The 27,684-nt window shown below is 42.5% G+C and overlaps 2 protein-coding genes and 3 non-coding genes across 5 annotated transcripts; 3 read left to right on the top strand and 2 right to left on the bottom strand.

Annotated features, from left to right (window-relative positions):
- The first annotated feature begins 5,353 nt into the window (after positions 1-5,353).
- trnas-aga lies at positions 5,354-5,435 on the top strand. Its single transcript has one exon. It is a non-coding gene; the product is annotated as a tRNA-Ser (tRNA).
- A 548-nt stretch (positions 5,436-5,983) lies between these two features.
- Positions 5,984-6,055, bottom strand: trnag-ucc. The gene has a single exon. It is a non-coding gene; the product is annotated as a tRNA-Gly (tRNA).
- Positions 6,056-6,330: 275 nt separating this feature from the next.
- On the top strand, positions 6,331-6,402 carry trnaa-ugc. The gene has a single exon. It is a non-coding gene; the product is annotated as a tRNA-Ala (tRNA).
- A 3,126-nt stretch (positions 6,403-9,528) lies between these two features.
- On the bottom strand, positions 9,529-16,383 carry map3k8 (mitogen-activated protein kinase kinase kinase 8). Its single transcript, XM_047568886.1, has 8 exons — positions 16,232-16,383; positions 15,130-15,483; positions 14,836-15,006; positions 13,916-14,177; positions 12,914-13,020; positions 11,855-12,007; positions 10,371-10,617; positions 9,529-10,275 (listed from the first exon to the last, which is right to left on the bottom strand). Exons 2-8 carry the CDS (start codon positions 15,463-15,465, stop codon positions 10,151-10,153), a joined length of 1,401 nt encoding a protein of 466 aa, XP_047424842.1. The 5' UTR covers positions 15,466-15,483; positions 16,232-16,383; the 3' UTR covers positions 9,529-10,150.
- Positions 16,384-16,774: 391 nt separating this feature from the next.
- Positions 16,775-27,478, top strand: LOC124996066 (mitochondrial poly(A) polymerase). The gene is made up of 9 exons (XM_047568891.1): positions 16,775-16,951; positions 18,180-18,346; positions 18,454-18,690; positions 18,786-19,010; positions 20,218-20,429; positions 21,596-21,822; positions 24,253-24,345; positions 24,430-24,503; positions 26,602-27,478. Exons 1-9 carry the CDS (start codon positions 16,801-16,803, stop codon positions 26,917-26,919), a joined length of 1,704 nt encoding a protein of 567 aa, XP_047424847.1. The 5' UTR covers positions 16,775-16,800; the 3' UTR covers positions 26,920-27,478.
- Positions 27,479-27,684: the final 206 nt, after the last annotated feature.

Raw genomic sequence — 27,684 nt, 5'->3', positions numbered from 1 at the left:
GGACTGTAAGGTCATAGATTCTCCTTCCTCTGTGTCCATGGCTTTCAAGGTTCCTTGAAAAGACTTCTAATCCCCAAAGTGGTCAGGCAGAAGTTTGAGTGTTTATACTGCAGTGTGGTGAAAGAATGTCCATGAAGGGAACATAACACTGGCACTAAGATGGCTAATGTGCAATAATATCAAACTGTTCAGGAGAAAAATAATCTGAATATAAGCGTTCAAAGAGTGAAACAAGCCCTCCAAACTTCCACAGAACATGACTTCATGCTGATTCCACTGTACTCACAGGCACTAATCTACAAAAATATCACTAGCCAAACACTATGGTTGGAGAAACACTTTCTGTCTAATACCAAAATACTGATATCATTGAGTTTTATCAACCATTTATTTGATTCACAAGAAACCATGTATATATGTAAACGTGAATGCTTCGAAGTGTCGTAGAAGCATCACCCTGCGACCTCATGCACGTGTTTCCCTTTGACTGTCGTCCTTCTTCGTCCAGTAGAAATGAAAAGCAGGTGTGAGGACTGTGAGTCCTGCATTAAGGGACTCTGTATGCCAGAGCGTGTTTTTCTTTCTAGGTTGTGTTTTTCTAAGATTACTGAGACCTGGGATGAGGCAATGAGACGTTCACATCTGTAACGGATTATTGAGACGTAACAACAAATTACACGAGACGGTGTGGACGCTAGCCAGAGAGCATGATACAACGTGGAGTCATTTTAAAACGAGGTTGCGGTTCATGGATAATCACAGACTTTAGAGAAGGAATTGTGGCAGAAAGCTTGTTCATAGTTTTTTTTTTTCTTTTTTTTTTACAGTTAATACAGTTTGAAAACTGTATTAGTCACATTCACAATGAAGCACAGTCAACAAAAAAAAAACTGAATTTCACTAGAAGTCTGTAAAAAAGAGTGCTGCGTTTTGTCTTTATGCAACATTTTTGAGGCTAATTCGATGCAGCTGGATTTACTTTCAGTCTGATCTAATAGGAACTGGTGCATGGCATTAATTAAACGTGCCATTTCTGCATCCTACACAGACTTTCAGACTTTGCAACCCTGCAGACATGCCGCGGCCTATCAGCATCTCCGCAACCACGCCTCGTATTCCTCCGTCTCTCCTTCTCCAAGCGAAGTCAAATGGAAAAATGAACAATATTTGGGAAAAGCATGTGTCCCCGGGGCCCAAAGGAGGAATGATGACGAGCGTATAAATAATGCAGCAGCTCAGCGGGCTGCGCAGATTACAGAGGGAACAGAAAACAATCTTCGTGTTGCTTACAAGTCAAACTAGTGTTGATTGAAGGCTTTGCACGCAAGAAACAGACGACAACAGAACACATGTATGAGTGGAGGGGGTGACGACAAGAAGGGGAAGAAGCAGAGGAGAGAGGTGGACGGCTCGATGAGCGATTCATGTGCACCGTCTGGTGTTTCTGTAATTATCAGGAAAACAGAGTGTTTTCTGTTTTGTTTCTTAAAGGTAAGTAAAATGTTAAATTTCAGGGTTTACATTTTTTTCATATTAACATTTCACACGACCCAATTGCAACCAGATTGGGCTCAAAAAACCTCACACGTGTTTGAGGTTGGATCGGTTCTGTTCCCCGAACACATTAAGAGATTTTTGAACCAACTCACCCAGACGGTCCCCAGCTAGCGCAGACTGGCGCAGACTTTGCCCAGCGGGGAATCGCGGGTAAAATCTGTCAAAACATCTTGCAGTGTGTTCTCAGGTTTAAACTTTAAGATCGCAGGGGCGAGAGTCTAGTGCTGGTTGCAGTTGTTGTGTCCGTGATCCCCAGTCTTTCAGTCATCGTACAGAAATCTGCTGAAGTCAGTCTGTTGGGGCAGTCTTCTCAAAATCTGTAGACTGTGAAAAAAAGACTGTGAAAGTTGTGCAGCGTGCCCTTGGTTTTACTCAACAAAGGACTTGACAAAGGACTAAGCAGGACTATATATGCACGCAAAGGTTAATGAGGCCCAGGTGAGAATACTGAAGGAGAAAACAATCATATAATCAGAGAGAAATCACAGGCAGGAAGCGAAGCAGGACATGAAACACCGAGGTTACGAAATACAACGAAGGAAACACAGCAAAGACCAAGCAGAAAAGGTTTACAGCTCAATGATATGAACAGAGTAAAAATGCTATATTGACCTGAACCGAGTAACGATTTACCCTCATTAATACATGCACTGCTTGTGTGTACACTGTATATACCACACCTAATAAACTTTGGCCTTTAAAGGAGCTAAACTTGGTGCTGATTTGTGAATTTACACAATCTGGGATGTTTTTTTGGCAGCGCCGTGCAGTGTGATAAATCTCCCACTATCTGGTGACTCGAATATGTAACACTGTTTCTGAAAGACCTACAGCTGGAATGATTTTTCTGCAACAATTTCATAATAATTATTCGCCAACAATTAATGATACGTGCCAGTAAAAGAAATATACAAATTTCCCAATCTATCTCACCCACACCATTTATTCTGTCTCTGGTAACGTCATCATTCATGATCCTGCTGTCAAAGAGCTGGCTGACGTCTTTTATTTTAATTTAGAAAACAGGTAAACACCTGCCAAGAGGCACAGCTGCAGACCTATTTGGAATACAGATGAAAAAGCAGCTACCGTCAGCCTACATTTTGTTTTTTGTTTTTTTTTCTGGATGTATTCTGTGCATGTGTTTGTGCCTCGGTTGCTCTGTTTGTGTGATCCAGTTTACGTCTCCTCGGCCCGTGTCTCTGTGTGTTTGTCTCAGCAGACAGCGGCCCACAGAAACCCAACCTCTCTGGCTCCACGGCTGCTCTGTCACTGTCAGATCTTGTCAGCGGCCGCCCAGCCTCTCGGTGACCGACTCAGTCCGCGTCTGTTGGGTTGCCAGATCCAGGGTGGTCCGCACCACCGCACTCACCCCGCCCCTGTCTCGCTCTTGTTGCCAGGGGGATCGTGCAGATTTAAGAGCACTTCCTCATCCTCTCGTCTCTGTCCTCCTCTCACCCCGGTCTCTGAAATGCCCTTTTCACCCATGTTCCGAAGAGCAGGCAATTCACAAAGAGCTGAAGTTTTCTGGGTTTGATAAATGTCAGCCTTAAAACTAAAAAAAAAAAAAAAAAAAAAAAAAAATTAACAAATAAATCAACATGTGATGATTCACCTCTTATAAAAGGCTTTAACTGAGCTTGTATAGCCCAGACGGTTCTCATAGATTTTATTATTGATGGTCCTTATTCCCTGTTCCCCTAATTTAATCTTTAAGGATATATTCTTTTGTTTCTTTCTTTCTTTTTGTGAATGAGTGTGCAGACCATACATATCATCCATTATCTGTATTGATATAATCCGTCATTGTTGTATAAATTGTCTGTTTTCATATTATTCCATATACACCATTTATGCTAGTACTACTATACTACTATTAGCCCCATATCATCGCCAAATATCAAATGAATAATGTTCTTTATTTCGTTCTTTTTTGTCTCTCTCATGTGTTTTCTTTTTCTCCTTTACATCCATCCAGAGTCAATATTCCCCAACGCAACACACAATGTTGTGTAGATGTTCTGTAGCAGTCCTGCAAATGTGTCTACTGTTTGTCTTCGATAAAACTAAATAAATAAATAATGTGCTGGGTGTACTTTTACTAATTAATGCTAACAGGGTAACTGGCCATTTTGTAATGACATTTAAAAAGTGAGTTATGTTATTCCACGTTCCAAGTCTTTATTCTGTATTCACTGCACCTAAAACTGAATATATTTGATTTGACTGAATCAGAGGATACTGTCTTTATTTTCTATTGATATTGAAGTAGTTGTCTTTACATTGAGGGGCGTTGGACTGTGAGAAATCGTTGTGTTTTATTTCCCTCTAGTGGTTACTGGAGGTATTGCTACCAAAGTTAAACAAAAACAAACTGTGCAATGCAATGTCACAGGGACTACATGGCCAGCTCTGAATTTACACATTGAACAGGTCACCTTGGTTTTTACTTGGCACTGACAGGAATAATCAGCTCTGTTAGAACCCATTGTGCAGTGGTTTTAATATACAATATATCTGTGTATGGCTAAGCCAGATTTAATATATCAACTGTAATTTAAAGGTCAACAGTCTGACTCACTAGAGTCACTCTGGGCAGGATTCAGAAAGGTTATATATCAAGGCTGCAGTCATCTCTGGTTGGCAAAGGCAAGTTTTACCAAGTGGTCCAACTGCTTTTCATCTTGTCTCTAAAAGGGAATTAAAAATAAAAAAATAAAATGAATCTGCCATGGCAATTAATGGCAATACTACTACTTCTACTAATAATAATAAAGAATTTGTTCAATTATGATAAATAAATCATTACATGACAATAAAATGAGATGATATAAGGGTAAATTTAGTTGTTACAGTAGAGCTGCTGACAAAAACACAGCACAAAAATGTTATATGACAGCAAACTACAGTTCGGTTGATGAACCACTAAAAGTTCAGTAAGCAGAGAACTGGCATTCATCAGTATCGGCTGGTGTTGCAGAGCGCTGTGTGCCAAAACCACCCGGCACAAAACCAGTTTCTTCCCTGGGGGCTGTCGCTCTGACGAACTCTGAGCACTCGCAGATCATGTGACCATTCCCAAACCATTCCCAATAACTCTCATTACATGTACACACTACTGTTCAAAATCTCAGTTCAGTTATTATTCTGAAACAAAACCAATCAAAGCAAAACGTCAGTCAGAAAATACAAAATAGCAGCTTGTTATGCTGGACTTCAAAGCCACGCCATGCTCTTAAGAACACAGCAGTTGGTGTTGATGCTCGGCATGTTACATGAAGCTTCTTGGCCGGCCAAGCATTCGTGTCGCTCATCTGAGTGTACTTTCCCAATGTGAGGTCATGTTTTTCAGTCTGTCCTCCTAAAGCACTCAGAGCAAATCATTTTCGCAGCGTCATTTCAAGTGCAGTTGTTCCACAAGTTTTCATTCTAAAAAATACCAACCGCTCTTCGTTTCCCTCGTTTGAGCCGCGCCAGATGTTGCCCTCACTCTGAGTTTTCTCTTCCTGGTTTCTATTCTCTCTCTCTCTCTCTCTCTCTCTCTCTGATGAGGATCTCTGGCCACAGTAACAGACTCTGTGTCCCGTTGCCTTTAGCTGGATGGATGGATGGATGGACGTCTTTAGTCGGCTGGATCTCAGCACACTGGAGCTGAGATGTTGTGTAGACTGACACAAATTGAGCCACAGTGAGGAGACAGACAGCTGACTGAAAATGTCAAGCTTTTGTCAAAGGGAATGCTGCACTCCTGTGTTGGTTTAGCACTTTTCATGGATTGCTGGTTTACGTGTAAAGAGTTGTCGTGGCCGAGTGGTTAAGGCGATGGACTAGAAATCCATTGGGGTCTCCCCGCGCAGGTTCGAATCCTGCCGACAACGAATGCCACTTTTGAACTGTAGCTGTGAACACCTCTGTCAGCCTCGCAGCCAATCACACAGCATTTCATAGACTTGAACAAAGCTGCACCTTATGTGCAGGTCTTCTCTATGGGTGTTTTCTTTTGATTATTCATGTTATTTATATGTCTGTGTTTTTATGTGTGCCTTTAAGCTGGAAATAATGTACTCATAATGGGTATTCTATGTTTGCTAAATCCAAAAAGTTTCCCGTTCCTTCCTGGGACAGAGGACAGGGACAGTCCCCCACCCTCAATGACATCTAGCCAATAATGGAAATTACAGTAGTTGCGCCAGTTTCTGGTCAAGTAAATTTCTTGCTTGACCAGAAACTGGTCAGATGAGTGACGAAACGTTTGCTCTAAACTCAACTAATCCATGACCATATGCTGGATGAGTGAGAACCTTTCCAGAGATCCAGAGATGTATTTGCTACGGGCTATTTGCTAACCTGCTACACACTTTTAGCGCTGAATGCTACGCACACACCGGGATACTAACTCTTTAATTCCACATCACTATAAAATAACTGCGTTGGCCGGGAATCGAACCCGGGTCAACTGCTTGGAAGGCAGCTATGCTCACCACTATACCACCAACGCTGTGTCGAAAACTTGTGTTCTCCGTGTTGAAAGGACGGGTCGGGAGATCTAGTCAGATCTATCGGATCTGGAGATACTTTTTTTGTTTGTTGCTCAGTGCATAGCATTTAGTCTTGTGAGCTACTATCTAACCTGACTGGTCCTGATGAGCATGGCGTGGTGCTTTCGGAATTTTTAACATTCCTGGCGCGTCAACCAAACTGGTCCTCAGAAAGATGTCCTCACAAGAAGACACACACACAGAGCCACACACACACCGAGGTCTGCTCTGTCCAGGGGATGTAGCTCAGTGGTAGAGCGCATGCTTTGCATGTATGAGGCCCCGGGTTCAATCCCCGGCATCTCCAGAATTTTTTATTTTTTTTTTTGGACTTCGTTATAAGCTTTGATTGGGCAACCTGGCTGATTAAAGATGACGACTTTCATTCTACGTGTTTTCCTTAATTCGCCTTTAATAGGGAACAGTCCAAGGAGATTCACGCTAAGGACTAAATAAAACATTAGAGAAAAGATTGGCCTAACTTAAAGGAGGCTATATAATCATGCAAACCAGGTGTTGAGTTTTGTCTGCTCACAAAGAAATTTTGATCTATATCAAGGCCTGAGAAAGATCTATGACTGAAGTCAAATGAATGAATTAATTCATTAATTCAAGTGAATTCATTCATTAATTTTCTGTAACCCCTTCTGGAGCCTATCCGAGCTGTCGCCGGGCGAGAGGTGGGGTATACCCTGTACAGGTCACCAGTCTATCACAGGGTCAAAATAATTCATGACATTCCTTCATGTTGCCGTTTAACATGAGGACATGAGTAATGCAAACTGAATTCACGCCTCAGTTTGCATGAGTCATGAATCCCTTTAGCATTAAACTGTAACCTGATGTTTAGTGGAAGCACAGTTCTCATCCCATGATAAAGTGTGCGGCAACATTTATTTATAGGTGCTTCACACATGGCAGCTTTGAAACAAGCTGTTGTTGTTTTCTTTGTTTGTGTGTTTTTTTTTTCAATAGTTTCCACATTCTTAGTTCTCCAAGGTAATTGGCATATTGTTTAAAACATTGTACTTGCAATATTTGCTCACGTGACCATTTATATTCCAAGTTGATCTCATAAAATAAGTGCAGAGCATAATTGTGGGTTTATGGTACCACAGTGTCCCCTTGTGGTTACTCGGGGGAAAAATGGTTATATAAGTGGGGAATTTCCGGGGAAACTACCTCTGTTGGTTTGATTGGAGCACTTATGTCAATAAGGCAGAGGGAGCGGCAGGCCCTGCAGTACTCTGGACTGTCTTTCCTCATTAGTGCTTCAATACTATTTGTCCTTCTACAGGTAAAGTAAATGCCTTAAATAACGAAAAGCCACACCTTCTATTGGAGGTGTGGTTGGCTACCTGTCTAGCTTTCAAACGCAAATAATTGTTTGAAATGCAACAGTGTCATCGGGATTAATAGTAGATCCATCCCTGTACAGACTTGACCAACCAGAAAGTATCAAGTATGTCAGTAAGAGGATTAAGGTATAGTTGAATGTCTGGTCTTGTCATAAATAAACTTCTCTAAGTCCCTTTAGAATACATGCGGACGAGGAGCGGTGACAAATAAATGCTAAAGTAGAAAATAAAAGGACACACTGTGGCACCTCTACTTAACGCTCAGGGGATCTGACCGCCTCTTATTATAGCTGTCACTTAAAATTTTCATATTGCTAAGCAAAAAATACTATTCATGCATATCCTTTGCTGTCTTGTGCATTCAAGTTCCCTATGAAGTCTAACCAGAGCACTTGATGCAGCTATAGTTTTTGTACTGTGACAAGCCAATATGTAAAGTATACAGTGAAATCAGATCTGTTAGACTGTACTTTAATCTTATACAAATGCACATTTAAAATCAAAAACTTAAACGTGTTTTAAAGAGTACATGAAAGGGATTTGTGCCTGACACATTTTGGCTGCAAGTACTGAAAAGCCTGAGAAGTTAGCAGTTTAAATATGGCATAGGCAATTAATTAAACATGGTCAGTATCCTGCTGACAAGGTCAAAAACCATGCACACACACACACACACACACACACACACACACAAAATCTTATATATCTCTTACCAAATTCCTTCTTATTTGAAATTTTAGTAATTTTATGTTTCTCTCATTTATTTGGTGTTGTTAGTAAGGGAGACTTGTAAAGTAAGAATTTGATTGTATGGTCTGAGCTGCTGGTATTCCTCTGCATATGACAATAAATAACTTGCCTCTTGAACCTCGATCGAAAGCGTTTAAATGATTGTATCCACTGTCACCAGCAGATGGAAGCATTTGTCTGCCATATTCACTGGCGGTCATGATAAACATCGGTCTCGGAGGCAACCGCACACACACAACCCCATACACAAACACGTAGCTGGGCTCACCGCCCACTCTCCCGTGACGCTTTTAGAAAGAGGAAGAGTGGGCCTAGACTGCAGATAGACAGAAACACTTCACACATTTCCACCACTTGGGTTTCCCTGATGCAAAATCAGTAGTAGATGCTGCCCATGACAAGACGTGAACAAATAAAAAAGTAATGCAGTGGAGACCTTTGCTAAAGCTTGATTCATGCCCCATCTCTATGATCTGGCTGCAGACAGGGAAATCCAGAAAACCCCACGTGAAGCAGCTTCTAATGAAAACGAACTTTGGCTTTTTTTTTCACTATACTGCTAAAATACCATAGAATGTGTAGAGGGAGCGTTGTCAGTCAGGTAGTTTCACGCGTAGTCTAGCTGATAAAAGGAAACTGTTATGGTCGCATGTGTCTAAGTGAGAATGACGTGCACCTGAGAATTGAAAAAAAACGCAAAAGCATGCACCATTCTCACTCCATACTGCAAGGTTTCTTTCCACCTGCAACTGAACACTGAATCGTCACAACGTGGTCAAAGTTATTTACTTCAGTGGTTTTAATGCCGTGGCTAATCGGTGTATATTTTTGTATTGTTCAACTTATCCCTGATCGAAGTCTATTGCAGCAACCACTAAAATAAATTCATTGTATATGTAAAAATACATGTAGTTAAAGACGATGCTGATTCTGATACTCTGTTCATTCATCGTCTCCAGACCAGAATAAACCTCTGCAACATGTTCGTAACTAAAGTTTTTAGGGAATCTATGACTAATGAATGGTTTGCCATTAAATAAAGTCCACCCAGTCATGCTTCCCTAAGGATGAATTGTAGTAACTTAAATAAAGTAAAAAAAAACTTCAGAACTGAACTATAACTGGCTGAGGAAGCATGAACTTGCGATAGAAAAAGAAAGTAGAGGCAGTCAGCAGACTGAATGTGAAACACATTGACATAGTGAAGTTTTAAATTTCATTCCCTTTTACAAGAAATCCTCCCCTTGTTATGAAGCAGTAAAAATGAAAAACGGTTCATTAGTAGCAGAGGTGGTACTGAAATATACAAAGAGAGAGAGACAACATGGGATTTTCTTGCATTTATTTCATAAAGACTGACACATTTCGGACTCTGGGTAATTTCTGTGTTCGATACTAAAGAAAACAGAAGTTGATTAGTTGCTGTTTTTTTTTTTTCAGTTAAAAGAACAGCGGGCCTCATCTCACAGGATGTACAGGACACACATGAAATAACACAGATTCCACCAAAAGCTTTGTATAATATGGTGTTTCTATTAACATTCCACAGGAACTAACAAGAGGAAGTCCTTTAAGAACTACAGATCATATGTATGCATTTACATAGCGTTCATGGTGATAAAAAAAATTTGTCTGACATAGTTTTGGCAGAAAGGAAATCAGCACACATTCATCATTGTGAATAAAGTAAGCACAAACGTACCACAAGGAAGTGTGGGGACATATTTTTTGATATACTATATTACATAATACATAATGACTATAGATGCATCTCATCCAACCACTGTCCTGCAGTGCTAATCTTAGTTTCCGGCTAAACCAGTTCCATTTATACACACAAGTCATCTTGACTTTGAACTTCTCTTAGAGCTGTGACGTGACGCGGGTGTCTGTGAGTCTCAGCTCTGACAAAGCAAACCGCATAAATGGGTGTTGTGTGGTTTTGCGTTAGCCATATTCCGAGGTGGGTGGCCCCGTCACCAGCTTAGAGTAACCTGACAAAGCGCCGAGGTCAATGTACAGCGAGCCCTTCCTCCTCACGTGGCCGGAGTCTTCAGAGTAAATAGAAGATTCTATAGAGAAAAGAAAAAACGTCGTTAAGTTAAAGCGTTCATTTTCTTTTCCTTAATCATAATAGAGAAGCAGAGGTCAGCATTCAGGTCCTCACCCTGCGTGGTGTCGTGGTGCTGACTCTGCTGACGGAGCATTGTGTGCGTGGCCTCCTCCAGGGCTGAGTCGAGGCTCCAGCAGCGAGGCTGGTCCTCCCGGGGCGGGTTGATGGCCTCGTCCTTCAGCAGCTCAGACGCCGAGCTCCGCACAGCCGGGTTCCTCTCCAGGGCTCGCTCCAGGAAGGAGCGCATTGCCAGGCTGCAGTCCTCTGCTATGTCCTCCAGAGGAGGGGCCTGCTTGTGGATCTATTGGGACACAGGCAAGAAAATAAAAAAAATTAATAAATAAAACACAATCATTGCTTCCAGATGACAAAAACAAGCGGTCGTCCAGAGCCCTTCCAGCAGCCATCACCCAGTTTTTTGAATGCTGCTGTGAGCAGCAACTGGTAAAACATGTTTGGCTGAGGCATATGAGTGACTTTAGAGTGCAACATTACTTCTCCATGACATCAGTTTCACATGGAAGTGAGTAACTGTCTTTGCCAATAAAAAAAAAAAAAAGAGCAACAAACCCATGTAATGGAACACTTTTAAAAGAAACAGAGGCGTTGACTGAATAAATGTGCCATAGGTCACAATCTGCTGACGGCTCTCTTATCTCCTGGCGATCTAGACCGTGAAGGTCTTTCAATAAGGTCATAGAATGGTACTTCACCTTTTTTTTTTTTTTTTTTTTAAATGTGTTGCAATAAAGACACAAGAGACTATCTCCTGTAAGGCATGTTAGTGTGGTATTAGCATCTGCTTCGTTTGAAAATTTAATTGATATCTGATAGCAGTCGCTCTGGGGAAAATGTAAATGTGGGCTGAAACCGCTGAGTCAGGTGTTTCAAAATACAGAAAGGCCTCAGCTGAATCCTTCTATACCACCAAACCAACACTGGCTGATTATGTAGCAACTTCGGCCAACTAATTAGCAGAAAATGCAATTTTTAACTGTAACAATTAAGCTTGTTTTTTGATCAAATATGCTCAACCTTTCTGTTAGCTCGGTTTTATTTTAAATCCTCAAGCAAACAGCTTGCCTTGTGCTTTTGCTGCTAAATGTTTTCATCAGCTAGACGCTGACTGTGTCTGTCTGAGGTTTGGTGAAGTGCAGGTATTACATAAAGTGACATTTGTTTACAAAAACACAACGAACTGCTGAAAGGCACTAAAACGCCCAGCGGCAGAGTCAGGCGCTGGTTAACTGTGCTTTTACGTTTAATTAGTCACAGCTGATCAAAAGTATTTCGTAGCATGCAGTACATGCAGTAACATGCTGCAGAGTGGGCCTCGGCCGCAGATATCACAAATCACAAATGTCAACTTTCCGGTGATACAAAGGTTTTCATCCTCTAAATGTTAAATCGTCTTTGGCACTGCATGGAAAAACTAAGGGATAATCTACTAGGATTCATTCTTTGGAGACACTTGTTCCAAATTTCCATCCGACTGTATCAAATTTATTTTCAATGCGCACCAAATGTGTAGTACTTACAATGTAGAGGTATGAAGGATAGGCAGTGCGTGGGTATCTCCTGACCCAGGGAGGGCTACCAGTCTGCATGTGGATGATGGTGGTGCCCAGGCTGTAGATGTCTGTCTTGGTGTCATGTCCCCGACAAAGAATCAGCTCTGGACTCATGTACATCTGAGTGACAGAAAAACAAGCACTACATGAGTGACATATGAGGGGGCTGTAGATTATACTGGCAGAGCAAGGTTTGGAAAGGGTTCCTCTTTCATTGGTGCTGCATGCAAAGCGCCTCAGTGAGCCACGACAAACAGGAAGTGTCCCTTGCAGTAAAAGGGGCTTTCTGTCTGCAATAAACAAGCTAACCTTTAGGCCCACGCTGTGCGTGTGTGTGTGTCAGTGTAGGGCCAGTGCAGAAGTGTGGTGGCCTTTGGGGTGGTAAGAGTAAACACACTAAAATGGTTCACCTCTTTGTCTCCCTGTGTTGGAAATTCCAGCCTGCTCTCCCGTGTCAAAGTAAGCCTGAGCAGCCCGGCGTATGTCACAGGCTCTGCCTCTCTTATTATTACCACTGGGTGTCTGCCCTGGGACTTTCCGCAAGCCAAGCCACGAGAGGCCACGGGAAGCAAGCATATCAAGCCATATGCACTGACAAACAGCTCCAATCATGGGAAAGCAAGGGAGATATGTGAGGGGAGTGTGAGAAATCTGCTGGATTAATTCAGAAATTTCCTAAGTGCTGATTAAAACTGAGTACCCTGAGCCTGAACAAACTATTATTAGCAGACGTGAGGTCTGTGAGTGCACTGACTGCTCTGCACTAATCAGTGACTCTCTATATGACGCCATCAATCAAGATGGACAAGTGCTGACAGGTCTTCAGACTAACTTGTTTAAATTCCTCGAGTCAGGATGGATCAATAACGCTGCAGCGTTTTCTTGAAAACACGCACACAATACGTGCAAGAGGAATGCAAGCATCGGTTGGAGTAAGCAGCTGCACACGCAAGGAAATACAAATCCTGCACTGACAAGAAATTTACTCTTGTCAGGTTGAGTGAGCTCTCTGGTTTCTTTTCTTACCTCCGTTCCTCTCAGGTCTCTGGGAATGTATATGTCTTCTGTCATCTGCACCGTCAGGCCAAAGTCCACCAGCACGGCCTTGTCTGACATCAGGACAATGTTGCTGGCTGAGGAGAGATTAAAAAGCAGGAACTATGATTCACACAGTCAGAGCGGCTGATGCGTACAGCATTCGTTCTGTTTATATGTCATTGTGCAGGTAGGCATTCGAGGTAATAAGTGTTTAGACTCAAACAACCTGAACGTGTTTGTTTTGATATTTACTGTGAGAAAGGCCAGTCGAGCCTACAAATGAGTCACAGGCTTTTTAGAAAGGGCATTTGAGAGATAATTTGAGGGCAAGCCTTTCATGAAAAAGATCTTCCTTGTCCTTAAAAACCCATCGAGGCATAATTAGATATTGTGATTTGGGGCAGGAAATGCTAAGGACCACAGCAACGTGTCAGAGGGCGCTCTGGTGGCTGCTGCTTTAAGTCACTTGTCTGCCTGGACCCTACATTTAACCCTGACAGAGCATGAAAAGCAGCCTGGAATTTCCAGACAGCAAACATCCTTCAGTCCATAAGGCTGACAGACGGCTTTAGGGAATGCTTTCATCCCTGCAGCGATTCAACCAACGTGGAACTACCTCCCAAACCGCATCTGAGCTCCACCTACTGAAACTAACCGGCATTTGCGTTATCTAAGTCATTAGCTAGCAGATTTGTCAGTCTGACCTAGCTACCTAGAATTCCTGAAAAAGGCATTCGTCACATGCATATAATGCTCACTGTCAAGTCGGTGAGATTTCAGTGGTTTGTGGTTGCTCAAAGTGATTCACGTTTTTCCTACTCAATAATTATTTGCAAGCACTATTTCCGCCTGTGGCTCGAAACTGACGTAAAATATGGTATGAGTTGAAACAAGTACACCATTTCCTGAAGAATTTGTAGTAGCTCAGTTCCACAAAGCACATTTATCAACAACAACGTTTTTTTTTTTCTTTTCTTCTGTAGCGCTTACGTTTGATGTCGTGGTGAATGACGTTGTGTGAGTGCAGGTACTCCAGGCCCCGCAGGACTTGCTTCGTGACCCAGATGATCTCAAACTCCCTCATGGGCCCACAGCTGTCCAGCTTCTCGAGGACCGAGCCGCCCTCGCCTGCCTCCATGAACAAGTGGACGCTCTGGTCCCAGAGCAGAGCACCGTAGAGCTCGGCGATGTTCTCGTGGCGGAAGCGGGCCTGGAACTCCACATCGGCGGCTTTGAAGTGCTCCATTGGGATCTGGGAAGGGTGACATCAGACGTAAATGTGTGCAACGTCACAAATAGCTTCATTTAAAGGAATAGTTGATCTGCTCATTCTGGAGAGATAAAAAGCACAACCTGTTTGTGAAATACAAAGCTCCACTGTTCGTAACTGTAAACTGGTTGCGGTAGTTTTTCTCCAGTGTCCTCTGAATAGTGTGTACAATACACTGTGTCGACATGACGTTGTGATGATAACAACAGATAGGAAGCTACGTGTTCCTCTTTTGTCAATATTTTCCATGTTAGAAATAATCAGCACGCATGCACCCCCACCATCTGTGTAGCTAAGAATTCAGACAGTGTAATACACACAGTGTACACAGTGTAATATTGTCGCAAACACCCAAAGGAGATGTGAGAAGTCACGGTTAAATTTCCACTGTTGCATTATTCTAGTCTTGTTTTGCAAGTCTGAGACCAAAAAAGTTTTTTTTTCTATCAAGAGCACTGTTCCTCTTTTATTTCAAGAAGAAAAGAATGCAGGGAACGCAGGAAATGTCACACTGGCCTTAGGAACAGAGGAGCAGTTGCACTGAAAACACACAGTACTCGGCAAAACAAATATTTGGCACCTAAGGCAAGAGTTCCGAGCAGTCAAGGCTTGATTCCAATTACTCCTCAGCAAAACTCACCAGTTTGCAAGCCATTCTCTTCCTGGTGGTGGTGTCCTGAGCCAAGTGGACTTTCCCAAATGAGCCCTTGGGCACGAGGCCAGTGCCGTGATTCTTATAGGTCAATTTCCACTGAAACAGGAGCACGTCTATGTTGATCTGGTAGCGGCCTTTTTTAACAGCCATGTCCTTCTGCAAAGAAGAGTTTGGCATCTTTGTTAAAGAAATAGAAAAGTTCTTTTTTTTTATTATAATGAAATGTAAGGTATGTTTTAAACATTCAGGTTTGTTATGGAGACAGAAACAGATTCTTACTTTATTCAGGAGAACTCCCATCTCCTCTGGGAGGTGCTGCAGCCCTGACGTCTGCATGCTGGACAGGAGGTTGACAAAGGACAGGAGGTCTGTCACCGTCCCATAACGAACACCGCCGGTCTCATCAGCATAGTCCTTTTGCTCAATCCCCAAGCCCACCAGCTCCCCCGCCTCTTCGTTCTCATCCATCTCCTCCTGGGAGAAACCGTCTTCCTCAAACGACAAGCCTCCTTCCTCCTCCTCAAGTTGATAAAGAGTCTCTGCAGCGTTGATAATGTCCTCTACATTCATGTGAGCCAACAGCAGTTCTAGTCCGGGATTATACTTGTAATCCATGTTGACGCTTGCCTGGTCCTGTTTGGTGTAAAATCAAACATCAGGAGATCAGTTTGTGGACAGCTCTCGGCTGAATTGGGCTTTTTTGCAAGTGAACAGTGAGCGCGCAACTATCAGTTCATCCGGAGCACAGGATATACAGTGACACTACTCTCAAGCACTGCTTTGAACCAGCTGGCTGAGCACGCTGGCTGGGAGGGGCTAAAGAGGTCTGTTTTCCAAGCAAATGAAGGGAGTTTTGTAGTAAAGCTGGGAAGCCCCCAGGAAAACCTTCAGCTTATTTGGCAACTACAGAACACCAACTGATATGTGTGTATAACCCATATGTGTGTATAACCAAAAACAAACCAAAAAAAAAAAAAAAAAAAAAGATTCATTACTGGGCTGGAGTACAGCTTGTAAATGCATATTAGGCCAATCATACACATATGCATAGGTGGTTTTTTTTTTTTTTTTTTTTTTGTCCAACAAAAACTAATGTAACTTTAAATGACAGCACACTGATCGCTTTTTCCTTATAAGAATATTGAAAAACAAGCTAATTCTAAATAGCTATTATTAGAAAAAGTGCAAGCGAAAAAGTAACAATTCGTATTTAGCCATATCTGCAAAATACTTTCTATGAAAAAATAGCAGGCTATAGGGTTTATTATAATAACCCAGAACAAAGCAGGCAAGGCAAGGCATTTTTATTTATATAGCGCATTTCATATCAAGAGGCAACGCAATGTGCTTTACACAAGGCAAGGCAATGTGCTGTACTTACCGTAATTTCTGTCAGAAGATTAAGTGGCCCGTCGTGTCTTCATGGTGCGTCTCCAGCGTCGGACCCAGACTGACTGACGATAGAGCTGTACTCCTGTTTAGAAGGAAGTAAACACGGGAAGTGTGTGGCGTTCGAGGGCCGACGTGTGCGTAGGCGTACACTTTGATGTCAGGTGCCAAGCGTTTTGTCTCTGTCTAGGTTTCGTTTTCCTTTTTCCTCCGTTGCCTGGAACGAATTTTGAAAGAAGGAAAAAAGGCACGAGGGCACCACTTTCAGCAAAATTGTTGGGTATTTCCTGTGGGGAAATATTTTTGCATACAAGAAAATGTTATTAAAAGCTTCCGAGGTCATTTGTCGTTGAATAAGGCGAATTGAGACATTCGTAATTTTGTAGCTGTAACTCTATAATAACTACCAGGGACACATTGAAAAAAAATAAGGCTAATCGTGCGTATATCTATAAATCACTTCGTGTATTAATTTATTTATTTACATATCCTTTATGGTACCTTTCCGTTGCCGTACAAACAAACCTAGCGCATGCGCCCTTTGCTTCATTCTGAACAGCAATGGCGTCCTCCTTTGCCGTGTGCAGGTTACATATGAGGGGAAGGTCCAGCCTTGTGAACTGCTTACAGAGAGTCGACACGTTTCACATTAGAAGTATTGGAACAGACGTCGTTGCTACCCAAGCTGAGGCAACTCGGAAAAACGAAAATGGTTAGTAGAGATGCTAAACAAGTTAGTCTGCAGGCTAACCGCTGTCCGACTTAGACTGTCGTTCCAAACTCCATTGGGGAAATGTTGTGTTTTGGGTAGACTAAGATAAAATCCCAAATTTGCAAAGTATTTCACAGAGCATGACAAATGTATTTAATCATTAGGGGCTTACATTAAATTCGGCATTCAGTTTAGTTAGATACCAGTCGTAGTTTAATAAAGCGTCTTTAAAAGCGATTCTTATGTGGTTTCAGTGAAGAATTTGTAACGTTAACGTTACTATTCCATCGATGATACACTGCCTGGCCAAAAAAGTCACCACCTGGAGATAACTGACCAAATAGGCACGATCTTTATATTTATCTATTTATATTATTTTTCAGCTGGCAACAAGTTCTTAAACCCCAACTGATTTCATGAATAGCTTCTCATTGTCTTAAACAACCATGCTGAAAGACACATCCCGTCATCGTGGAAAAGATATTATATTATATATCTGTTTGAGAGGGGTCAAATCATTGGCATGCATCAAGCAGAGAAAATATCTAAGGTGATTGAAGCAGAAATTACACAAACAAACAAACAAACAAAAAAAACCTGGAAGGATGGCAGGGAACCATTGTCTGCCAGGAAGAAGTGTTTGGGAAAAAATTCTGATTGACGGTGATCTGTGATGATTTAAATGTTTGGTGAAAACAAACAACAGTAGAACTCAGGGCTATGTTTAATACTGAAAGTAAGAGCATTTCCACATGTACAGTGTGAAAGGAACTCAAGGCATTGGGTCTGAACAGCTGTGTAGCCTTAAGAAAACCAATAATCGGTGAGGCTAACTGGGAAAAAAAGGCTTCCATTTGCTAGGGAGCTTAAAGATTGGACTCTCAAGGCTTTGCACAGTGGTCAAACTCTCCCATCATCAATACAAGATCTTGGGGGAAAAATTAATGCAAGACTGGTTGGAAATAAATCTTGTGACACTGGAGAAGCTTATTGAAACAATGCCACAGTGTTTTTTTGATAAACTAAGGAGTAGTTTATCAGAAGTTTGTAAAATGAACAGCTTTCATATGAAGTTTGGACAGGATTGTTTGTTAGATGTGTGGTGTTCAAGTCCCCTGGAGCTAATGGTATTAATTCCAGCAACAGCATTACTCTAACCACATGGGAAGGAACAATAACAATGAATCAATGTCTAATAGAAGCAAAATTGCTTTTTCTCTGTTGTCAGTTGAAAAGGATGGTTGCAAGTCTTTGCACACTCTCCAGGTGGAGAGACAAGAGCAAGCTGAGAGATCTGTTCTCATCAACTGCCAGTCAAGAACCAACGAAAACATGTTCCTTAAGTATTTTTCCGCACATGGAGACATCAAGGAATACTTCTTTTATGAAAGTCATGTAAGTCAAAGATCAAGTTTCTCTGTTGCCTGACATAAGCGTTGTTTAAAACAAACTTCATTGCTAGGATTTTAGTTAGTTAGTTAATTGTTTGTGCTATTCTTCAGGGCAAGTATGCTGTAGTGGAGTTTGCCAACCGGGACGGAGTTGCCTCTTTACTTGAAGCGGCCGTTATCCCCAGCGTCAACCAAGAATCCGCTCTGCCTTTCAAATCAAGACTGCTAACACTGAGAAACCTCAGCCCAACAGCAGACTCAGCGAACCAGTCGTTAGGGAAAATGTGCCAGCCTCAAGTGACTGTTCCCATCAATGAGCTCATACAAAAACTGTCCAAGGAGGAGAGTGTAAGTGTGACCAGTGATTAGGAAATAATTGCATATTTTCAGTTAATATTCATTTGTAATGATCTGTAATGTCCTGTCTCTTCATTTCCCCTCAGATAGACCAGCAGATAACCGCCCTGACAGAAGCCTATCAGCTCACAGAGGAGAACACCAGGCTGCGCTTCCTTGTCTGCTCTCTGCTGAAGGACGTCACGGCCGCTTACTTCCCAGAATCCAACATCAAACCCTTTGGCTCATCAGTGAATGGCTTTGGAAAGCTTGGCTGTGACCTGGACATGTTTCTGGATCTGGACAACATCAGTGGGCGGAATGTGAAAATGGTAATGATGAGGGTTAAATCAGCAGGAAATAGTCTTTAAGGTTGGCCCTGTTGGTGTGGCCAGAAATTTGACTTTAAGTGTTTATATTAACGTAAGCAGTCAGTTTGCAAGTTCATATAGCTCAAATTTAGTGTAATGAATATTCACTAATAGCTTGGTTTATATTTGTAACATTCACCTTAAACGCAAAGCATATTTACAGATCAGCCACAACATTATGATGGAGAAGTGAATATCATTGACCATCTTGTGACAATGTGAAACTTTAGGACCTGCCATTCATGTTGATGTTACTTTAACCCCTTTCACATCAGATGAAAGTTTTTTTTTGTCTGATGTAAGGGGGTCCACACGGGTCGAATTACCCGGCAGTCGGACCGAGATTTTATCGGCTTGGCTAATTTACAAGATGACCTTGATGTACCTGCCTGTCGCGTTCTGATTTTGTCAATGGACATACTGTCAGACTGTGTCGTTCTAGAAGATCCAGGGATGCGAGCAGCTCAAAAACAGAGCAAAGTTTTCGTTTACTCTCACAAGAGGCCGATCTCTGAAGGGCAGAGGTTTTTGTCCAAAAACACATCAAATGTGTTGTTGTCAATCGCTAATGGAAGCGCATAGGTAAATTAGCCCTGTGTCATGTTCAGGACATTGCACTGAATGGGGAATGCATGTGCAAGTGTGTTTATATACATCGATATGGCACAGTTTTTTTTACTGACCATGGCAGCGCACTGGCAAGACCATGAGATCCACAGGCTGCTCTGCAATCCGAAGAGAAGAAACAACTCATAAAACATGAAGAACACCCACAAGGTGTTAAGCTGGCCTCCAAATTCACTAGATCGCAAACTGATCAAGTATCTGTGGGATGATCCACAGAGGCCCCTCCCCTCAACCCATAGGACCCAAAGACCCCCACTAACAACATTCTGTTTCCAGACACCACAGGACACCCTCAGAAGACCCATGTCCATTCTCTGATGAGTCTCTAGTGTTTTGGAGGCACAAGGGAGACCTACACAATATTAGGAATGTTAATAATGTTATTCCGGATCTATGTTTATTATGTGTGTGCATTTAATGAGAACATTATGCTGCCTAATGCACAATTACTTCAGTGAAAATGGTTGTATATTTTGTACATTATGCATAAACTGTGACTTGGTTCAGGATTATTAAACATGTTTAATCTGTCTGTTTGCAGCCTAAATCAGGCCTGTCTGTGGAGTACCAAGTGAAGCAGGCCAACTCTGAGCGGGCCGTCACTCAGAAAATCCTGTCCGTCATCGGGGAGTGCGTGGAACAGTTTGGGCCCGGGTGCGTCGGGGTGCAGAAGATTCTCAACGCCCGAATCCCTCTGGTCCGTTTCGCCCACCAGCCCTCTGGCTTTCAGTGTGACCTTACCGCCAACAACAGGTATTCCCCCCTGTGCACATGCTTGAAATTCATCATATTGTGGTGTTGCAATGTTTTAGTTAGAAACAGGTCACTTTCATACATTCACATGGTCACGTATGGAAATGTGATCTTTGACTTGGTCATAGCCCTCTTGCTTCACAGAAACTCTCTGCTTTTACGTTGAAGACTGTTTTGGTCTTACTGCTGGCGTTGCAAAAGCCCCAAAGAGAAACCAATCTTTGGCAGGAAGAGTTGTTACAGTTCAGTTGCAGGCTTGCTACGGTGAAACTAAAGTGGAGGACCGAAGTGGGGGCTTGTTTGCGTTTCACTTCTTCCTTTCCAACTTTAAAGATACGCTAGAGTGTGGCGACACACACACACACACACAAACACCTGCTAACGTACAGAAAACCACTCTGCAGTTTCTAAGGAAATGGAGTTGAGCCACCCGTTGTGGGTGGATGTGAGGGGGACTTTTCTCAAATCGTGCTCTCACATCTTTGAGGCGCCGCACTTTCCTGCCTGAGATGTGTGTGTTAAAGAAAAAGAAAGCTGAAGCAGCCGAGCATGGCTGAGTCAGTCACAGGGACGAGCTGAAGGTTGCTCTCCAGCGGTGGTTTCTGGTTGCTGTAACTTAAGTTTCACTGACCTCGCTGACGTTCACCACGATGCATTATTTAATCATTAAATCAATATCAGAAAAAAATCTTCAATGAATAAGATCATCCCAGGCTTAAATGTTCTAACATCTTGTAAATTCAATATTTAAGGTAAGTTTCAAGCCATTTTTAACCAGACACAGAGAAATATTATTACTACACTTATTTATCTGAAGTACTTTCAGATATTGAAAATGCAAAAGAAAGGCGATTAATTTTGACTTTTATTTCCACTGTAAGTCTCTAATTAGAATCATCAGTGTCATTAAGCCCAACTCTCTCAGCCTGACACACAACCTATACTGGATGACAATTTGCTAAGTACAGTTTATTGTAGCTTTCCTTTTTCTTTTTAACAAAGTTTTTACCGTTTATACTGAGCATGTTGCAGACCTGAAGACAAAATCTTGTAACACTGTACTACCTGTGTCCTGCATTGAAAATAAAGCCTATTCTGTTCTCTATCCTATTAAAACATGCACAGTGGCAGTCAGCAGCATTTGTGACTCTGCGTGTTGTCCACAGGGTGGCGATGAAGAGCACAGAACTGCTCTACCTTTACGGAGTGCTGGACCCCAGGGTGCGTAGCCTGGTGTTCACCGTGCGTTGCTGGGCCCGAGCTCACAGCATCACCAGCAGCATCCCCGGGGCCTGGATCACCAACTTCTCCCTCACCGTCATGGTGCTGTTCTTCCTGCAGACGAGGAGTCCTCCCATAATCCCCACAGTGAATGACCTGCGCAACCTAGCAGGTACCAGCCAGCACTCACCAGACGCATTGTAATCTGTTTAACATTTTAGTTAATGACCCCAGAAGTGCTCTTTTATTATTCTTTTCGCACGTCCTCTAAAGGCAGACGCTGTGGAGGACATGCAACATTACGCAACGCACCATGTCCTCAAGCGCCTCATACCTCGTCTCTTCCAATGCGTCATCCTTTTGCGTCATGTGTGTAAAATAGCACAGACTACATACCGTCGAAAGCAGCTTTAAAACATTCTGTTTAGCAATGTTCAGCAAAGATACATATGTAGTTGAGTCCATATAGAGCTACAAGCTGGTTGTAACTCCTTCACCAGTCGTCCAGTTTAGATGGGAATGCCATCAGGTTAAAGCAGAGTCTGCACCTACAGTGTATACAGTGACTTTTAAAAGAATTTGCATTCCTCAGAATTTTCTACATTTCTGCATAAGAACATGTCTCAAAACTAATTTTCGCCACGAGTCCTGAATATAGACAAAGAGTTAAACAAATAAAACTGAAATATTATGCTTTGGTATTTGTTTGTTTTGGAAAATGAGCCAGCATTTTATATCTGTGAGGTGCAAAAGGAAGTGAATTTTGTTTATTAATTTATTTTAAAAGGGCATTGCACAAGTCCTGACCGTGGTTCAATAGAAATGTTGTGGAAAAACCTGAAGCAGTTCATGTGAATGAAAACCCACCAACATCACAGAAGTGAAGTGGTCCTGTTCTAAGGACTAAAATTCCTCCAAGCTGCTGATCAGCAGTTACTTGAAACATTTAGTTGCCAGTACCTGCTGCACAAGGAGGTCACAGCAGATACTGAAAACAAGGGCTCACTTACTGACAATAGAATTTTTCTATTTAGTTTTTCTCTTCGTCTCATTTCAGGACTCGGGTGAAAATTGGCTCATGTATTGGCTAAATTTTATGCAGATGTGTAGAACATTCTGAAAGGTGCAAACACTCATCAGCACTACTGTGCGGTAGACGTTTCCACACACTGTCTTACTAATGCTTCTGTGGAATGAATATCCAGAACAACATTACAGTCAGGGACTCATGGTGGTTTTCCCCGAGTCGACACAGCCATACTAGTGAATTAAATTGGCAATCTGATAGTGCCAAATGTCAACAGAATGTGCTGAATGACTCAACAAAATGTTTTAATATTAAGGAAGTAGGGCACAGAGTGGAAGATACTCTTGGGCTGTCTGACAGTCCCAACTGCTGCAGGGCTGAGGTGTGTTTAATGAAGTAAAACAAGGAACCCCAAAATATCGTGTTCATCGTCCTGAAAGAGAACGAAAGTTATGTCACGTTAGAGAAGCTGCACATAGAAAGTGTGGTACTTTTGATTGATTTACTAAGCAAATAAATGACTGAGCTATGGCAACAAGAAGGATATGTTCAGATTAGCAATTAATTTCAGTAGTTAGATCTTAAAGTATGTCAGGAATTGATTTATTTTTAAAGGTCTGGAATTTGCCAAGTTGGTTTCCACAGAATTGTTTCAACTCTATAATTTATGATGAGGAAGGAGGACGTTTATGTGTGTGTCTGTGTCAGGCTGCATCCTGCTGGGGATGACTGCTGCTGTTAAATAGTGTCATTGCTATGGGGTGGGGGGGCCCTGGTCTGGTCCAGGTGGGTGCTACATGTCTAAGTTTCCCAGCAGTCACAAGATGGTCAATGATATTTACTTCACATGTCAGTGGTCATAATGTTGTGGCTGATCGGTGTAGGTTTGTTATGATAATCTTCTTCCTAAGCCGAAAAGTAGCATTTCAGTGTCTGATGTGATCAAGGAGCCCAAGTATTATGTGTGTCCTTCAAGTGCACTAGAATATGTTTTACTTAATAAATACTATGTGACCTTAATTGTTGCCCCACAGAAGCATCACAGCCTTTGTTTCCCTTTTTATTACTATTTATGCGTGTTATAAATGTGCATCTGCTCTAAAGTAACTTTCAACACACCAGTCTGCCTGCGAGTCCACCTCAACTCCTCCACCTCTCCCTCCCTCTGTCACCTTGGCCGCCTGATAATTGCCTTCCAAAAGCAATCTACACCTCCCCTCTCCTCCTCTTCCTCCTTGGTCCCGTTTAGCACGGACTCTATCACCCAGAGTGCTTACTGCACAATAAAAAGGGGCCATCACTCTGGGAAAGTCAATGATCCTGCCTCCTCCTGACACACGCAAGCATATAGGCAGCTATTTCAACAACGGTATAACACGCAGACACACCGGCCTCCAGCTCGTGAAGGAGACTGGTAACAAGGACATAGCTGGAGACGTAAACCAGCTCTCACTTGCCTCCCACTTTGTCTCACTGTTTCCTCTCCACGCCGTCCATCTTTGACTTGTTTACGACCGTCATAAGCGCCTTGAGGCAGTCGTTTACCTTGTACCCAATGCTCTCGTCCTCCACAAGGTCCTGCGGACAAGTGCGCGATTGAGGGGAACGACTGCACGATGGTCAGCGACTTGAGCAAGATCCGGCTCCAGAACAACACGGACACACAAGGTGAGCGCAGAACCAGCCGCGCAGTTGAACAGCTTGTGTTCAGGGCCGCTCAGTCTAACTTGACTTTTTCCTCTTTTGTTTCAGAGCAACTGCTGCGTGAATTCTTCGACTTCTATTCAACTTTCGCTTTCAGCACTATGTCCATAAATATTAGAAAGGTATGTATCATTGTCAATGATGACCTTAGGACGCCTATGGCTCACGGTTATCCCTTTGAAAATGAACTTAAATGTAAATTTAATATTTGAAACCCCCTTTTGAGGCATCTTCTATGTTAATACAGAGTGATCCAGTATATAAGCAATGCAAAACTAGTTCTATTTCTCAAAAATGTAAATGTTATGACTTATCTTAAGCAAAAAAATTTAGTACAGAAATGTGACATTACAGTATGTTGCAGATAATTAGAAATCATTGCCAAGTTGGATTTGTACTCGATGCAAAGGGGCAATAAGGGCCTTGCATAAAAACAGATACGAGCCCTTCATAATTTACCGGTTGATATTCGCTCTGCATCTCTGTGTCGTTTCCATTCGTTCATATTGCTGATGACAAAGCAGCTGCGTATATTTAGCAGTGGTAAAATGTATTTCACTGAGTCTCATTATAGGGAACATAGCCATGTTTCCTCTTTTGGTTTCTCATACAAGAGCGAGGATTCTTGTAGTGTCGCTCGGTGTTCGTTCCTAAAAAAGGAGACTGACGGAAAAACTGCTGAGAGTCTTTCTTTCACTAACCAATTTGAGGTGCATAACAGGAAGGAAAAAAAAACAGAACAAGCAGCAGTGTAGCCCTGATGTAGCGTGACCTCCTGGCCTAGAAACATGGCTTCTGCGGGTACGGCAGAGCTGCTCTGACTAAGAGGATCTCATTGTCTTTGGTTTATTGTAACTGTCAATCTTGACTTACACCAATGTGTGTTTTTATCAGCCTCAAAACTCTCATCGTGCCGTGGGCATCGCCCACGAGCTGGTCAGTCCAAATCCTGAGACCACTTTGCTACTTGACCTTGAAAATGAAACCTGTGCCGTGCGTCACTGAGGAACCAGATCGGAGATTTCAAAAATAAATAAAACCCTTTCAAAAAGAGCTTCAGCGCTCAAGGAAAAGCCACTTCAGTGTTCTTTCAACTTTTCCACCCATCTGAGCTCCGGCAGCGAAATCTGTTGGTAATAAGGCAGCGTTTGCTGGGTGGCGTCTTCCCACACACACAGATGACAGCTGTCCTCGTCTTCTGTGATTGATGCCGACCCCACGGGAGCCTGGCGCCCTTGAGCTGGGATCCCAATTAGCATCTCTGTCAAGTGTAAACAAATGCATATTTGTACTGCTCAGACCCATTTTTATCCTGTTGTTGCCATTTTTTTTTTTTTTTAAATACGCCTTGTAGCATCCAGAGTTTATGTCTCACTGCATCTCAAACCTAACATTCAGGTCTAATTATTCTTCTATACGTGCAGGATGGTTAATTAACCCACTGCTTACAGTGTTCAACGCTGAATAATATCCTTCTTAATGCTTAATAGTCTCCCGGTGAAATTCTGTTGATAAGTAGGTTTTCATGCTTTGGTGGCTCAGTGTATGAGCTGCAGGGGACTTTGAGTTTAATGAATCGATACCTGTGGGAAAGCCAGACCTTCCAGGCTAATATATGAGACTAATATGAAGTTTGACACAGTAGAGGAGGCTTGCCGGCAGACCGTGGCCTTGACCCGTGCCTATAGGCTTTCACCGGGGGAGTAAGGGCCATAAATCTGCTTTACTGTACCGTGTTCCTCCGGTTCGCTCTGCTCCCCTTGACTGATTGCTTCACGTTGCCATCTTCTGCCCCTCCTGCCTCCACACAGAAACCTTCCCTATATGCCTCCAGCTCCTTTACCGTCAGGTATGAGGCAGGCTGTGCAGCACGGCAAGATTCTTGCCATTTCTCTGACCCACATTTGGGCCCTCGTCTGCTAGTTGCAAGATCAGATCCAATACGCTTCTCTTCATGTGTTTTCATATTAAGTCCCTTTGCAAATTTGTCTTTATTTCATGCTACAAGTCAAAATGTCTTTTAAAAGCGATGTCCACGTTTGTTCCTTTGCCATCTGCTATCCTGCAGAGCAGTGTTCCATTCCACTATGCATGCCCCACATACAGAAGCAAAGACCTTAAAGTATGACCAACAAGATAGATAGACCATAACATGCAGGCCACTGCTGCCGCTCTCGAATGTGTTCTGAACTGCCAGCATTGTCCCTTCCCTCTCTCCAGGGCAAAGCGCAGAACAAGCCGGAGGTGTTTCCACTGCACATCCAGAACCCCTTTGAAAACTCTCTGAACGTCAGCAAGAATGTCAACGCCAGTCAGCTGGAACGCTTCATCTCTCTGTGTCAGGAAAGCTCCTGGCTGTTGCAACAAGTCGAGATCAGTTCACCCGCACCCAAACCTTGGGGACTGGCTACCCTCCTCCTACCCTCACAGGTGGCGGCGGTCACAAGTCGCAAGAAAAGGAAACGAGAGCCAGCCAGTGAGAGGATCAAGGGCTTGTTAGAATCCTTGAATATCAAAAATCAGAAAAAGAAGAGCTAGTATCTCTAAGACATCTCCGATACCATGTCCGCTGGGGGACACTGGTGTTGCTGTCCAATATTTCACCTGTGAGGTGAGAAAAGAAAAGACCAGAGCTGGAGGCTGCAGAGAGGGGACTGTAGTCCCAAACATGGACACTGGAGGGTGTTACTGAGGCCAGTATCTGAATAAGTTAGGGACCTGAAACAAGGAGATGACTGCGTGGGTTACTGTAGACTTCACTACTCTGCTGTAATTAAAGGCAATCCTGTGGAATCAGCCCTGCCAGGTCCTTCTTTAGGTCCTATTTTCACAGGTTCACTTGATACAAGATCCCTCTACACAGATCATAACAGCATGAGTCCACAGACGTCTACTGTTTACACTCAACTCAAAGTTATGGACATTTATATTTATATATCATTTTATTGATACAAATATATATCTACTCATTACTTTGATTGAGCAAAAAGCAGCTACATGTAAGCAGAATACACTATTATCATTAATAGTTCAGTGTAAATGTAGGGCGACTGTTATGCTTTCTTAATCTCCAAATAAATTCCAAATTTTAAAAGTTTTTTATTCACCAAAGCCACATTTCCTATTTTCTTTGTGATATTGTGTTGTTTGCGCATTCGGGGTGAGGAAGGATTGATGGATGTTGTTTGTGTTGCTGTGTGTGAAACTCTTCGAGAACAATGAGAAGGATTTGTGGCTAGTTAGCCTGGAAAGACTCTGAGCTAATGCTTGATCTTCTTGATCATATTTAAGTCTTTTAATTTA

This window comes from Mugil cephalus, chromosome 18 (genome assembly GCF_022458985.1).
Source record: "Mugil cephalus isolate CIBA_MC_2020 chromosome 18, CIBA_Mcephalus_1.1, whole genome shotgun sequence".
In the NCBI taxonomy this organism is placed as follows: Eukaryota; Metazoa; Chordata; class Actinopteri; order Mugiliformes; family Mugilidae; genus Mugil; species Mugil cephalus.
The sequence above is the reverse complement of the archived record's forward strand: the minus strand, read 5'-3'. Positions and strand labels throughout refer to the sequence as shown.

Coding starts and splice junctions, on each gene's coding strand:
- map3k8 (XM_047568886.1), bottom strand. CDS start 15,465: ATGGATTACAAGTATAATCCCGGACTAGAACTGCTGTTGGCTCACATG. Junction 15,007..15,129: donor TGGGAGTTCTCCTGAATAAA/GTAAGAATCTGT, acceptor TCTTCTTTGCAG/AAGGACATGGCTGTTAAAAA. Junction 12,008..12,913: donor GAGACCTGAGAGGAACGGAG/GTAAGAAAAGAA, acceptor TCTGTCACTCAG/ATGTACATGAGTCCAGAGCT.
- LOC124996066 (XM_047568891.1), top strand. CDS start 16,801: ATGGCGTCCTCCTTTGCCGTGTGCAGGTTACATATGAGGGGAAGGTCC. Junction 16,952..18,179: donor AACTCGGAAAAACGAAAATG/GTTAGTAGAGAT, acceptor CTCTGTTGTCAG/TTGAAAAGGATGGTTGCAAG. Junction 21,823..24,252: donor TGACCTGCGCAACCTAGCAG/GTACCAGCCAGC, acceptor GTCCTCCACAAG/GTCCTGCGGACAAGTGCGCG.